The sequence below is a fragment of the Helianthus annuus genome, chromosome 3, assembly GCF_002127325.2.
Source record: "Helianthus annuus cultivar XRQ/B chromosome 3, HanXRQr2.0-SUNRISE, whole genome shotgun sequence".
NCBI lineage: Eukaryota > Viridiplantae > Streptophyta > Magnoliopsida > Asterales > Asteraceae > Helianthus > Helianthus annuus.
In genome coordinates this window covers 23,059,676-23,074,648 of record NC_035435.2, presented here as the reverse complement: position 1 = coordinate 23,074,648, position 14,973 = coordinate 23,059,676, and the positions used below count along the sequence as shown (strand labels likewise).

Genomic DNA, 14,973 nt, shown 5'->3' with positions numbered 1-14,973 from the left:
ATTATGAAGAGAGATCCGATTAGGATTTTTAATTCATTTTCTTCGCTTGTATTTTTTTTACTGTGGCTGAAATATAATCCAATAATTGTAAAACGCCAAGATAACCAAACGCCAAAATGTTTATAAAAAGTAATAGAGCAATGGGCCAACTTGTTTAAAACGCCTTGAAAAACGCCATTCAAATAGATTTCCTGACCCTTGGGTTACAATGGCATACGATTTGAATAAACGCCATAAACGCCAAAATGTTAATACAATGAAACCATTAAACGCCATTAATTATTGAATTTGTTTAACGCCAAAAATCTTAAACCCCAAAAATTCAAACAATATTCGGAAAAGCGGAACTGGAATAGCAGAAGATGAAAGGACAAAAAAGCCCCTCCACCCTTATCTATGCCGCGTGACACGTGTTGGGCCAACTTGTTTAAAACGCCTTGAAAAACACCATTCAAATAGATTTCCTGACCCCTGGGTTACAATGACATACGATTTGAATAAACGCCAAAATGTTAATACAATGAAACCATTAAACGCCTTTAGGTTTTTGGGGGGTAGGGGGTTAGTTTTTCTTAGTTATTTTTTCGGGGGGGGGGGGGTTTAGTTTTTAGCATTTTAGCATGGGGGTGGGGGGTTAGTTTTTTTAGGTTTTTTTATAGTGTTTTGGGTTTATTTTGTTGTGTTCACATTGGTTCTCGCAATAAAGGTGGGTTTATATAGGCTCAGGATTTAAGGAACACGACTAAAAGTGTGAGAACAGTGAAAACAATTTTGGTTTTGACATGTGGCGTTGGTGCGAGCTTACACTAAGGGTAATATTGTCAAAAAGCCCATTCACTTGCCACTCACATGCGTATTCCACCATCTTTTTTAAACTCTGGTAACTTTTTTATACGTGATTATTTAAAAAAATACACCATAAAATCGAGTGTTTTATAATCTTTCTTACGAGTATACTATTGCTTTACTTTTGAAATTAAAAAAAACAACATGAATTGGATGTTCAAATAAAAACGCCATAAAAACATCCAGTTCAGAAAACACCATGAAAAATACTCTGTTGAAAACGCCATAAAAACACCCAGTTCAGAAAAACACCAAAAAAATCATTTGAAAACGACAAAAAAAAACACCTAGTTCGGAAAAACGCTATGAAAATACCCAGTTGAAAACGACATAAAACACCCAGTTCTGAAAAACACCATGAAAAACTCAGTTGAAAAGGCTATAAAAACACTTAGTTCAGAAAACATCATAAAAAACTCGTTGAAAAACGCTATAGAAACACCCACTTCAAAAAAAACGTCATAAAACCCAGTTGAAAACGCCGTAAAACAAAGTATAAAACGCCATAAAAACACACTTTATTTTCTAGAAAAATATATCAATAGTATACTCGTTGGAAAGATATAAAAACGCTGAATTTTATGGTGTGATTTTTTTGAAAAAATAATCACGTATAAAAAAGTTATTGATGTTTAAATATGATCGGGAAATGGATGTGATTAGCATGTGCACCCTTATTTGGATCTTCCTATTTACCCCCTGGTAGTTCAAGGCCCCTAGTATTTACAAAAATGTCACCGCATCAATCTCAGCCACAAACTACCAAGATCTTGTGGCTGAGAATCGTTCTCACAGTTTGACGCATTTTCTTCTGATCTTGTTCCTGTATATATATATATATATATATATATATATATATATATATATATATATATATATATATATATATATATATATATATATATATATATATATATATATATATATATATATATATATATATATATATATATATATATATAGGGAGCCGCTAAAATAAGAACCACCTCCAGTTGTAAGAACCGCGAGAACCACTCTCAACCAATAACATTGTGCCAACTAAAAGGGCTTTTTGGTCTTTTTACCCCAAATGTCAATTTCACACCCTCTCTCCTCTATTAAAATTGTCAGACCCCATTTATTTCTCACCTTATTAAATCACATCTCTCTCTCTCCTGATGTTCATCTCTCCAAATCAAAAACTCAGCCCCGGTGAAACCCAGAGCCCCTCCGCCACACTCCCTACTCCGGCGGTTACAGTCGATGTTGAAGCCCCTCATCCGCCGCCACACCCCCACTTCGAATCTCTCTTTCTCTCTCTTCTGCGGCACTCTCTCCCACTTTTCTCCATTTTTCTGTGTTTGTAGGGGAAATCGGATGGAAGGAGTGTGCAGATGTAGGATCAGTGGGTGTTTATGGTTTTTCTAAGAAAGAATGAAGGAGCAGGGGGCGGAAGGCGGTGGTGGGGGAGGCGGAAGGCGGTGGTGGGGGAGGCGGAAGGCGGTGGTGGGGGCGGTGGTTTTGGTGGGAGTTGTGCAGAGGCGGAGGCGGTGGTGGTTTAGTTGGTTCAAGGCTGGCCGTGGCGGTTCGATGGCTGGGTGGTGGGCCGGCGGCAGCGCCGCCGTGAGCGGCGGAGGTCTCGGTCTCCTCCTGTGTTGTTGATTATTGATGATTTGCCCAAAGGTTTGATTTGTTTCTGTTTTGATTGGGGTTCTTTGATTCAAAAAGTTTGGGTTTTTCTTTTCTGCTTGAAATTTGGTGGTTTTGATTATTTTGGTGGGTTTCTAAAAAACAGTGGTCTGTTCATTTTGGTGGGTTTGATTCTTTTGAATGATGTTCATTTATTGTTGCTGGGGTTTCATTTGATTTGATTTTTGGGTATGTACATCATGTATGGTTGTTATTGTTGCTGGGTTTTCTTTGATTCTGTTGAATATGGTGCTTTATGAATCTGTTGAATCTGTTTGAATATGTTGAATATGTTTTGAATGATGTTCATCAGGTGCTTTTGAATGTTTGAATATGTGGGTTTTGACCCGTTTTGGGTTTGGGGGCGATGATGATGCAAAAAAAAAAAAAACTCGCATATTTTGATGACGAGGGCGCGGCAAAGATGGTGGAGGGTAGGTTTTTGAACCCGCAACCCCACTTTGCAGCCTCTGATGTTCGGAAAATCTGAGCCAAAACTTCTTTTTTTTTCCAGAATCCACGCTTTCTTTTTGTTTTTTTGTTTGTTGGGTTTTTTTTTAATTTTTATTTTAGGCGTCGATGATGATAACAATATATCTGAGACGCTTCACCGAGTGTGCGATTTTCTGGGTGCGTTCGTTTTTGCGTAATTTTTACGTAAAACGTAAAAAGTTTACGTAAAACGTAAAAAGTTTACGTAAAACGTAAAACGTAAAAAGTTTTACGTAAAATGTAAAATTTTTTTTCGTAAAACGTAAAAAGTTTTTCGTAAAACGTAAAAAGTTTTAGGTAAAAAGTAAAACATAAAGTTTTTTTTAGTAAAACGTAAAAAGTTTTACGTAAACGTCATTTAAAAACCGTAAAAAGTTTACGTTTTACGTAAACCGTAAAAAGTTTTACGTAAAACGTAAAACGTAAAAAGTTTTTCGTAAACGAAAAACGTAAAAAGTTTTACGTTTTACGTAAAACGTAAAAAGTTTTACGTAAAACGTAATTTTTTTTCCGTAAAACGTAAAAAGTTTTTCGTACGTAAAAAGTTTTAGGTAAAAAGTAAAACATAAAGTTTTTTTTTAGTAAAACGTAAAAAGTTTTACGTAAATGTCATTTAAAAACCGGCGCGTAAAACATAAAAACGTAAAAACGTAAAAAACGTTAACGTAGAAAACCGGCGTGTAAAACGTAAAAAAACCGATGCGTAAAACGAAAAAAAACCGATGCGTAAAACGTAAAAAAACCGGGCCGTAAAACGTAAAAAACCGACGCGTAAAATGTAAAAAAAACGGGGCGTAAACGTAAAAAAACCGGTGCGTAAAACGTAAAAAAACCGGTGCGTAAAACGTAAAAAAACCGGTGCGTAAAACGTAAAAAAACCGGTGCGTAAAACGTAAAAAAACCGGCGTGTAAAACGTAAAAAAACCGGTGCGTAAAACGTTAAAAAACCGGTGCGTAAAACGTAAAAAAACCGGCGCGTAAAACGTAAAAAAAAAACTTTGACGTAATAAACCGGTGCGTAAAACGCAAAAAACCGGCGTGTAAAACGTAAATAACGTTAACGTAAAAAACCGGCGCGTAAAACGTAAAAAACCGGTGCGTAAAACGCAAAAAAACGTTGACGCAAAAACCGGGACGTAAAACGCAAAAAAACGGCGCGTAAGACGTAAATAACATTAACGTAAAAAACCGGGGCGTAAAACGAAAAAACGGCGCGTAAAAAAAAACGACGCGTGAAAAAGCCGGGCGAAAAAACGGCGCGTCCAAAAACGAGGCGTGAAAAGGCCAGGCGTAAAAATATTAAAAATTAAAAGAATTATAATAAAAATTTGATTTAATAAAATTGATTTACAAAAAAAATCTGTGGATAAATAAAAAATAATTAAGTAAAAAAACTAATTAATGAATAGGACAAAAAAGGTAATTTAAAATTAATATATATAAAAAGACAAAATAGATTGATTTTACTTAAATACCCTTTTGGATTATAATATTAAAGACATAATAAGACAAAAATCTTTTAATATTAATATTATCTACTTTTAATCACATCCATCCATCTAGTTGATCTAAGGGCCAGAAAGTGGTTCCCATGGTTCTTACAACTAGAGGTGGTTCTCATTTTAGCGATCCCCTATATATATATATATATATATATATATATATATATATATATATATATATAGGAAGTTTCACTGAGAAGAAATTTAATTTGAGAAGAAAAGAAGAAAAGGGCATAATGGTAAACCACTAAATAGTTTATAACTCCCCTATTAGTTATGTTATCTCTCATTGATAAAGCAAAAAAAATATTTTATTCCTACACATCTCAAAATTTATCATACATATATCTTACACTTACCGAAATTTACCCTACGCATATCTAAATTAATCATGCATATTTATGAATTTATCCTACACATACTAAAATTTATCCTACACATGTCGAAATTGTCCTTCATACTAAATTTTTTATCTTCAAAGAGTATATTTATAAGTGAGTTACAATTTTAGTTTGTTAGCTAATTAATTACAATTAGAAATTTACATATATGCCCTTATTAATAACATTAAATACACGTATTAAATGAAGTAAAATAGAACATTTCTATTGGTTTAAAAGTTATTCTGTTTATTCTTACAAATTTTTTCTTCTCATTTGAACCTTCCACTATATATATATATATATATGTATATATATATAAGAGAGTTCATTGGGGAACGCTAAAAAAGTGAGGAACCTGGGAACATTTTTCAAAATTCAACTTAACATGTTAAAAATCAAGTTTTTCTAAATTTTTTTCGACGCTTTTCCTTATAAATACATGTAGAAACATTTTTAATAAAAAAATAAAAAAACTAAAAAATATTAAAAAACGTTTAAAAAATATATGTTATAAAATTAACTTAACATGTTAAATTTTTTTTTTTTAATTTTTTCAGCGTTTTTCCTTATAAAAATGGGTAGAAACTATTCCAATAAAAATATCATTTTTGTAAAGAAAAAAATTTAAGCCTTTTTTAATTGTTTTTTTTTATATTTTAGTTTTTAATTTTTTTATTAAAAATGCTTCTACGAGTATTTATAAAGAAAAACGCCGAAAAAATTAAAAAAATGATTTTTAACATGTTAAGATAAATTGTTAAGAGTGTTCGACGGTTCCCCACTTTTTTAGTGTTCCCCAATGAACCTCACACTATATATATATATATATATATATATATATATATATGTAGGGTAGGGTTCTAAATTGAACATTAGTGTATTTGTGAAATGACTGAACAAATCCTGGCTATTGATTTACATCATCAAATCGTAAAATACACTAGTGTGTTTTTATCATACACTAATATATTTTATTATCAAATTCTCGCCATTGATTTACACTTGTGTATTTATAATCAAAAGCTATGATTAGTTCAAACGGTTTACTATTAAGGAGGTTGTTCACAAATGAACCTAACCCTATATATACATATATGTATATAGTGAAGGGTTCAAATGAGAAGAAATTTTCTGTAAGAATAAAGAAGAAGAAATTTCCACCAATAAAAATTCTTCATTTTACTTTACTTAATTTTTGTATTTAATATCAATGTAAGGGTATATTGGTAAACTTAGATAGATCATTAATTGTTAGTCTTCCTTTTTAGTAGTTAACTACATTAAATGTGTATGTTGTTTTAAAAAATATTTTTTAAAGAAGAAAAAAATTAATTTAAAATATAGGATAAACTACGATGTGTGTAAAATAATTACGAGATTTGTAGGCATAATTTTGAATATGTGTAGGATAAATTTCAAAACGTGTAGGATAAATTTTGATGTGTGTAGGCAAAAATTTTAGTGTGGAGGATTATAGTGTTTATGATTAATTAATTATTCAAGTATAATAACAATACATGAGTTAACCACTTGAAATGATGTAAAAAAACGAGTTGTAATCAACTTGTAAGTTGTTTGCAATAAATAGGTTAAACTTTTTTTTGAATTGCAAATTTCATTTTTCCTGTCGTCTATCGTCTGTTGTCTATCGTCTGTCGTCCGTGAGACTTGAATTCAAGACCTCCCCCTCTCAATACCTTCCTCTCCCAAGGTGTTTTAAATGGGTTGACGGGTTAACGTATTAAATATAATTTATTCTACTTTCTTACTATAATTATAAATGGTTTGATGGATCGACGCACTTAGTTAAACAGGTTTGTTTATTAAATGAATTAAACATGATAACCCAAAACATAATGTTAGGTTAAGGTCATGTACAGAATCACCACCCCAAATTACTACATCAAGGGGCACAAATCTAGCTTTTTAATAGGGATAGTCCTTACTACCCCTTTTACGTTTCGTTGGTAATGTAATTTTGGAAAAATTTGACATTTTTTTATTCCGTTACCCATTTTTTTGAAACGTTGCCCCTCTAAGGATTTTCTAGATCCACCGCTGACTACGTCGTGTGCTTAGATGTTGAATTAAATTAAAAAATATCTAAATTAATTCATGCATGTTTAGCAGGGATGTTGCTCAAAAAGTATCCCGATTTAATGTTGAAAAATCCTGATATGTTGACGGGATTCCTGCAGGTTTAGCAGGGATGTTGCTCAAAAAGAATCCTGATTTAATGTTGAAAAATCCTGATATGTTGACGGGATTAACTATAACCTTCCCAACTAATCTTGGCTTCACGGAATATATCATCTATCCATGTATTCTCAAGAAAATATACTGAAAAACAATTCTTTAAACCTTGTAGATACATTAATTTTGACACATTTATTCTACTATGTGTATAAGCTTTCAACAATATCTATCAAAAAGCATTCATGAGGGCCTCCGTGCTATTTCATCATAGTATTTTGGATAAATGTGTCGATGACATTTTAAGGGTAGTGAAACTCTGCAATAACACATGCTGCAGCTGGTTAGGGAAAAATTCCATGATATTAGTTGGTGAGCAATGAGCTATATATACACTTGATCGATTTGTATCTAATAAACATTGGTATTTTTTTTTTTTTGTGTAGTCCCAATAGCCACACTTTATCCAATATATCAGTTGATTTGTCTTCTCTTTCTGCTGCTTCGTTTAGCCTTCTCTATGATGTATTTCCTCTTGTGGAAAGTTTTAGCAGTTACCGGTAAGCGATAACACATCAGTCTGAAGATGGAAACTTTAATTTCCACTAACTGTTTATTCATCGTGTTGTACCTTTTTTACTAAATTGTAGTGGGTCCAATCAAGAATATAGAGAAGAAGAAAAAGGAGTACCAAGAAGCAAAACAACTTTTGAGCTTAATGTGTAATCAATTGGGTTCATCAACCGCTCATTACCGTGAACCAATGATTCATGCTGTATGCCAAGATACCTACGAGGTTGTTGATGAGATTCTATTTATTTCACCTGCTGCAATCAACATTAAGAATGAAGAAGGGCATAACATTATTCAGTTAGCCGTAATAAACCGCTCCGAAAAAATATACAACCTTATCTATCACATAATTGAACGCACAAATGAATATAGATTAATGACGGATTCTTCTGGTAATAATCTTGTACACTTAGCTGGAGGGTTGGCACCTTCATTTGTACTTGGTCGTACCACTGGTGCAGCATTGCAACTCCAACGAGAGCTTTTATGGCGTGAGGTATGTCACAAATACGATATGAGTTATCCTGTTGTTCACTTTGCTGTTAGTTAAGTACAATATAACTTGGTTTAATTCTACAGGAAATTGAGACACTAATGCTACCAATAGAACTTACGAATGAGAATGTCTATGGGGAGACACCAGAAATGGTGTTCACCAGGGAACACCTACATTTAATGAAGCAAGGCGAAAATTGGATTAAAACGACAGCTGAATCATGCAGCATCACTACTGCATTAATTGTCACAGTTGTATTTGCAGCAGGAATTACTGTACCTGGTGGAAGCAATCAAGACTCTGGCATCCCTGTGTTCAAAAATGAAATTGCTTTCACTATCTTTGCAGTATCCAATGCATTCTCACTATTTACAGGGGCTACAGCACTATTATTGTTCTTATCAATCCTCACTGCACGTTTTAGTGAAAGAGATTTTCTAGTCAGTTTACCAAGAAGGTTGATTTTTGGTCTTTTCACGTTATTCATTTCGACAGCCGCCATGATTGTAGCCTTCTGTGCAATTTTGTACATTGTCTTTTGTGATCAAAGACCATGGATGCTGGCACCCATTGCTGGATTTGCTTGCTTGCCGATTTCAGTTATTGTTACTCTGAACTCCCCCTACTGGCAGACTTAATCCAATCAACATATTTCCCTATATTTGGTAAGCAAAGTTACCTTGAGTCTTGTAAAGTTAATTTAACAAACACAATATTTACAAAGTAAGGGGGAATTTGGTTATGCATTGTAGTGAGACGTTGTGTAGCAATTTAGCATTCAATAGTGATTGAATAAGCTGCTTGGGATTTAAGCATCCGACCCCTCTTTCTAGGTGGTACTCACCGCTTTGTAAGCTTATTGTTGATTGTTTGTTATTCTATTTGATGCAAAATGTTTATTGCCTTTACCTAATCTATTGTCTTGTGAGATTATTTCATTTCTCATATTAGTTAATCCGTTTAACTTTTGTTCTGAAATTGTGAAGATATGTTTTAATGTAATTTAAAAATAAAAGCACATTTTTCTATGCAAGCAAGAATGGTTAAATAACCTACTGGCAACATATGTATTTGGTAAAAATGTATGTTTTTAAATAAATTTAGTGTCAAAATAAAAAAGAGATAAAACAACAGTAGAAAGCTTGGAAGAAACTCACTTCATTCTTGTTTTTTTTTTTTTTTTTTTTTAAATAAACTTCATTAAGACAACCTTCGACCCAAACGGGCAAAAGGCCACACAAACATACACATCCCCGACCCAAACGGGCAAATGGCAAACAAATTACAACATATACAAGGAATATTTAGACCAGTCCACCCATATAATAAACTTACAAGGAGATCTGTTTTAAACACACGCATAACCTCTAGATTTTAACTCCCCAATGATGTCACTTGACCTACAATCATTCATGTGTTGAAAAGTATCTACAAACATATACATTACACATATTTATTATGACAACTCGTGTTTCAGAACCCTTCTTTGTACTTAGGTGTAGCCAGGGTGAACGTTATGTGATTACGTGATATATTGGTTTTAATGAGTGATTATAAATTGTATGTTATGTATTTTGTGTGATTGTATTATAAGTAAGAATATTGAATAACTCTTGGTCGCACGACACTAGCCAATCGCACAACATCTTTTGGGCCGCACATTATGTCTTTACCCATTCTTCTCACTCGGCCCACTATGCTTGAACTCGAGACAAGAGGGCAGCCCATGTAAGGGTTCGGCCCACTCCTCTATTTAAACCAACACATAACCTTTATGGGGTTTTGTTTCTTCATTATTTGCAAAACAAGAAAACTTGCAAACCCTACGCTCTCTTTCTTCCCCTCTCGAACCCGACGGCAACAACCCTCCTTCACTTTCGAAGCCGGCGGTCATTCCAAGTCCCTCGAAGACCTTCTGGATTCCATCTTGGTCCCTTTCGGTTAGTACACCTTTGCCATTGATTGAATTGAGTTTTCTTATCGTACTTGGTTGCATGATATTTTATTGTGTTGTGAATTATGTCCCTGCTTGGCATTCGATGTTATGATTCTTGGCATATTAAACTGTTAGAATTCTTGTGGTACTGCATGGGGTGTAAATAGATCTAGGGTTTGTTAGATACATGATTCTGTACACAAGATGATTGGTGGTTACAAGATTGATTTGATAATTGTTAGGAATAAATGGTTGTGAAATAAAAGGGTGTTTTGATCCAAATCGTATATTGTTATGTTGTTGGTTGTTTGATGATTTAAGATTTAAGAATTTGTATGGTAACCTACCCTTTCATTTGATTTCTAATGATGATGAGTTATTGGTTATGATTAGATGATTAGTTGGGGTTCATGAGAAGTAATTGATAAATTCCTTGACTTGATCGATGAATGCATAGATGGAAACTGTTGAATTGAGTAACTGATTGCCGTGATTTAAGGAAACTTGTCGCACAAGAGCTCAGTCGCACAAGCTCCTAATCGCACAAGCTAAGATATTCTAGGGTACAACTGTTAAAGCACTATGTACAACATTATATTGCATGATCGCACAATATACTGTGGATCGCACAAGTCTGTGCCGATCGCACAATATGTTGGGCCACACACACAAAAGATTAGCTGTTTGATATTGGGGCGGCTCAAAATGTTTAAGCTGTTGGGCCAAACAGCCCAAAACCTCGATCGCACAAGTCCATTTGCATCGCACAAGATTAAGTGTTTGTTTAATTGTTTGGGCTGATTGAGTATTGGGTTGCACGTTTTGGGCCGGGTATGTTTCTGAGTCGCACAACCTGTTGTGAGTCGCACAAGATTGTGCTGGATGCACAACAGGGTGGGCCGATTATCTTTTAGGCTTCATCTTTTGGATCGCACAGGAGGATTGGGCTTGCACAACCATAACAGCCCAATCACTCGAAGTCGCACAAGTTTGGGTTATGTCTATGTGAACTGTATGCTACTGTTATTATGATCGATGTGTTTGCCATACTCGCTATGTGTTGAAACTTGTTAGCTTATGTGTAAACCTACGTGCACTACTTGAACCTAGACCTGACTTGTATGGTAACCATGTTAGGACGTGGTTGACCACTAGCAGCTTGATTTACCTCTTTGTGTATCTGTCGAGCAAACCAAGGTGAGTTCATACTTTCTATAAGGCATGGGATTCCCGGTGGTTGGGAATGGGTTAAGAAACTAAAACGGAACCTGCGTATTCTCCTTGGGTAGATTACGTACCTCCGTCCTCAGTTGGGAAGGACGACAACATATAACTTACTAGACAAAAACTCTATCATGAAGTCCCTCATTTTTATATCGACTTAATCGACGGGGTAATGGCGAGCGAGTCATTAGTTAATAGCACTATTAGGGTTGACAAGCCTCACATCGTGCCGGGAGGACGGGCGTGTACTAATGGATCTGGGCACTTAGTCAATAATGATAGACATTGACATAGGGCACAACTTTCTCAGTCAGTTGTCGATATGGTAACGGTCTAGTGGTTCACATGGGGAAGCCCCCCACTAGTTATGGTTTGGGAAAGAAGGAATTGGTTAATCATATTTTCAACTATGGGGTAACCCCCACGGCAAGTAAGCCAGCTAAAGAAAAACTACGTTTTTGAAACAACTTAAAACGAACATCCAACTGTGAACTCGCTCAACTTTGTTGTTGATTCGTTGTTACATGCCTTGCAGGCCTTTAGGTGCATACTGCTGGAACTTGCTGTCTGGGAGGCTGGAGTGGTCATGGGTCGAGATACATGGAATTGCAATACAAGACTAATGGTTTTTACATGTGGTTTATAAACACTTAACGAACGAATTAAGCCTCTGCTGTATACTGTGAATTATTGGTAACGTTGTAACACTTAATGTTAATAAATGAAAGTTTTATTTAATTATACCTATGAGTTCAATGTGATTGGTGGCTAGATCCTTGTACGTCACACGCCTCACAGGGGTTTCCGCTTGTGGTATTTTGGGGGTGTGACATTTATAGTCTTCAATATGAAACTAAAACAAGTATCATAAGTGCGAGTAATTATGGTTATAATGTTTGGGATCATGATTATTTATAACACTCACACCCTATACATATTATCATTCATTATAAACTTTTACTTTTCAAAAAAAAAATCATTATAAACTATTAACATTATACTACTGAATAATGTTCGTTCGGTTTTAGGACCCGTATTAAGTGATACTACATGATCAGTTATACTTCCTCTTAAAACCTTACTAAGAAAACCCAGTGGGACAAAACTTAGTTAAGGAAAAAGAGGACACCATGCATATTACTGCATGATCACTTTGGTTTATTCGGTTAGATTGATTGTTTTTGGTTTGGTTCATTTAATTTCAGCTAATAGCAAAAACCAAACATGGGTTAAAACTTTTGGTTATAAATATATGGAATTGAGGTATAAATACATGAAATGAAAGTATAAATATATGAAATGGAGATATAAAATATGAAATATATGAACTGGAGGTATAAAAGCTAGAAATATATGAAAATATGAATGATTCGGTTTGGTTCGCTAATTTTGGTTAAATGAGAGTACAAAAAAATCGATAACCGGTTTTTTGTTAATTCGGTTTTCAGTTTATAGATAACTTCAGCTTTTGATTGATTTCTGTTCGGTTTTGTCTGTTTTCGATGTGGTTTAGGTTAACGATTTAGTTATTGCTCACCGATAACCGATTTTGGTTAATAACCGATAGGTGCGCGCGCGATGCGTCGGTAAGCATAGACATTACCACGATGTGCTTTGCTCGGTTGGTTAGATTATTATCTTCAACCAAGATCAAGGTCATCGATTAGTCCATTTTATTAACCAATCCGTTTTCAGTTAATCGGTTTAGTTTATTCAGTTAGATTGACAGTTTTTGGTTTGATTCGTTTAATTTCGGTTAATAGCCAAAACCAAACTTGGGCTAAAAGTTTTAATTAGAAATACATGAAATTTAGGTATAAATACACGAAATCGATGTAAAAGTACATGAAAAGGAGGTATAAATATATAAAATGGGGTATAAATGTGAAATACATGAACTGAAGGTATAAAGCTAGAAGTATATGAAAATATGAATGGTTCGGTTCAGTTAATTTTGGTTAAATGAGGCTAAAAAAATCGATAACCGATTCTGGTTAATTCAGGTTTCGGTTAAATCAGTTTTTGGTTGATTTCGGTTCGTTTCTGGTTAACGATTCAGTTATTACTCACGCTTAAACACTGTTAATGTGACAACTCGAGTTTTTGACTTTCACCTTCACATTAAATGCGCATTGACTTTGACTGTTTAGTTGTTTGGATTGTAGACTTAAATTGTACGAATTGTGTGTTACTGAAATGTATTGTCATTTTTGCCTATATGTGATTATTTGCTGTGATAGATAATAATATTAGAATTATTATTATTGTTATTATCATAAATATCATAATAACATTTTGTCCGAAAGATAAAATACAGTCGAAGGACTTGAAGGACCTCGAAGGATAACCTTCGACTCGAAGACTCCGAAACATATCCTTCGACCTTGTTTCGGTCCGAAGGATCACGAAACATATCCTTCGATATGTTTCGGCCCAGTTGTTCTGTTGGGCTTGGCCCATTACTGTGATACGTATATATAAGGATGCATGTAAACTGATAGTTATTATTCTAAGAAAAACCCTAGAACACTTTTGATCTGTGACGGCAACCACAACTCATACGAAGATTTTTGCTGATCGATTCTCTTATTTTCTACCCCGGTTAGTGTCCACAATACATGATTTCTGGAATTATCAAATCGTATGTAAATAGGCTGGTTGTATATTAACTGATTTGTATGATGATTGCGTATGGGTATTAATCGAATTTGTATGCACATTGGATATGTTGTGATTATGGTTAAATGATTTCATGATTTCGAATCGTGTTGTTAATCGGTTAGTTAATCCAGTCAGGGTGATCGATCGGATAGGAAATTTATGTTGTTTAATGGATGATTGGTGATACGATTCGATGATAACTTGTGATTTAAGATATTGTAATCGGACACGCTTATGTAATCGGCTTATGTGTGTTAATCGAATAGTTTGAATGACCTTGTTTCAAGATTAGGGTTCTTGATAAACATGAGATGCATGCTTGTTTGATCTTGTTGATGTTAACAGATTTGTGAAAATTGTGTTAATGGTTAATCGGATCAACGTAACTGTTATTTGCCGAAGGATACTTATTGATCGAACCATTGTTGGACCGAAAGATACCTATCCTTCGAACCATAGCGTTAGTGACCGAAGGATAGATTGACCGACAGATGTTTGACCGACAGATAGCATTGACCGAACCATACCCTTGACCGAAAGATGGTTTTGGTCGAAAGATAACAATGGTTCGAAACAAAGCATTTCGGTCCGAAAGTTAAGTGTTGGACTCGATAGATAATTAGGATAATTGTGATCGAAAGATACTAGGGTTTTGCATAATGTCTTGAACAATTGAACATATGTTGAATTAATTGACATGCCATGCTTGGTGATGAACATGTTTGTGTAATACTACGTGTTGTGCTGATATGCAAACTGACTGCTGTGTGAACAATTAATTGCATGCGTAATATTCCGACCATGAACTGATTTGCTACGTGTATACAATAGGACGTGATTGATTAACTGTGAGCGCGTGTACTTGTTTAGCATACCGAGCAAACCAAGGTGAGTTCACACTCTTACCAAGGCATGGGGTTCCCGGGGTGTTGGGAATGGGATTGAAAGGTTGATTAGATACTCTATTGACACTATGACTAGACTACCACATCACTATCC

At 34.6% G+C, this 14,973-nt stretch overlaps 1 protein-coding gene across 1 annotated transcript; it reads left to right on the top strand.

Moving 5' to 3' along the window:
- Positions 1-2,259: 2,259 nt before the first annotated feature.
- Positions 2,260-8,791, top strand: LOC110931308 (ankyrin repeat-containing protein ITN1). Its single transcript, XM_022174707.1, has 4 exons — positions 2,260-2,461; positions 7,531-7,644; positions 7,735-8,153; positions 8,237-8,791. Exons 1-4 carry the CDS (start codon positions 2,260-2,262, stop codon positions 8,789-8,791), a joined length of 1,290 nt encoding a protein of 429 aa, XP_022030399.1.
- The last annotated feature ends 6,182 nt before the right edge of the window (positions 8,792-14,973 follow it).

What these genes read in the sequence shown, in the direction of transcription:
- LOC110931308 (XM_022174707.1), top strand. Translation starts at nt 2,260, where the DNA reads ATGAAGGAGCAGGGGGCGGAAGGCGGTGGTGGGGGAGGCGGAAGGCGG. An exon ending in CGCCGCCGTGAGCGGCGGAG is followed by an intron (nt 2,462 to 7,530) that starts GTCTCGGTCTCC and finishes TTTTTTGTGTAG; the next exon opens with TCCCAATAGCCACACTTTAT. An exon ending in GAAAGTTTTAGCAGTTACCG is followed by an intron (nt 7,645 to 7,734) that starts GTAAGCGATAAC and finishes ACTAAATTGTAG; the next exon opens with TGGGTCCAATCAAGAATATA.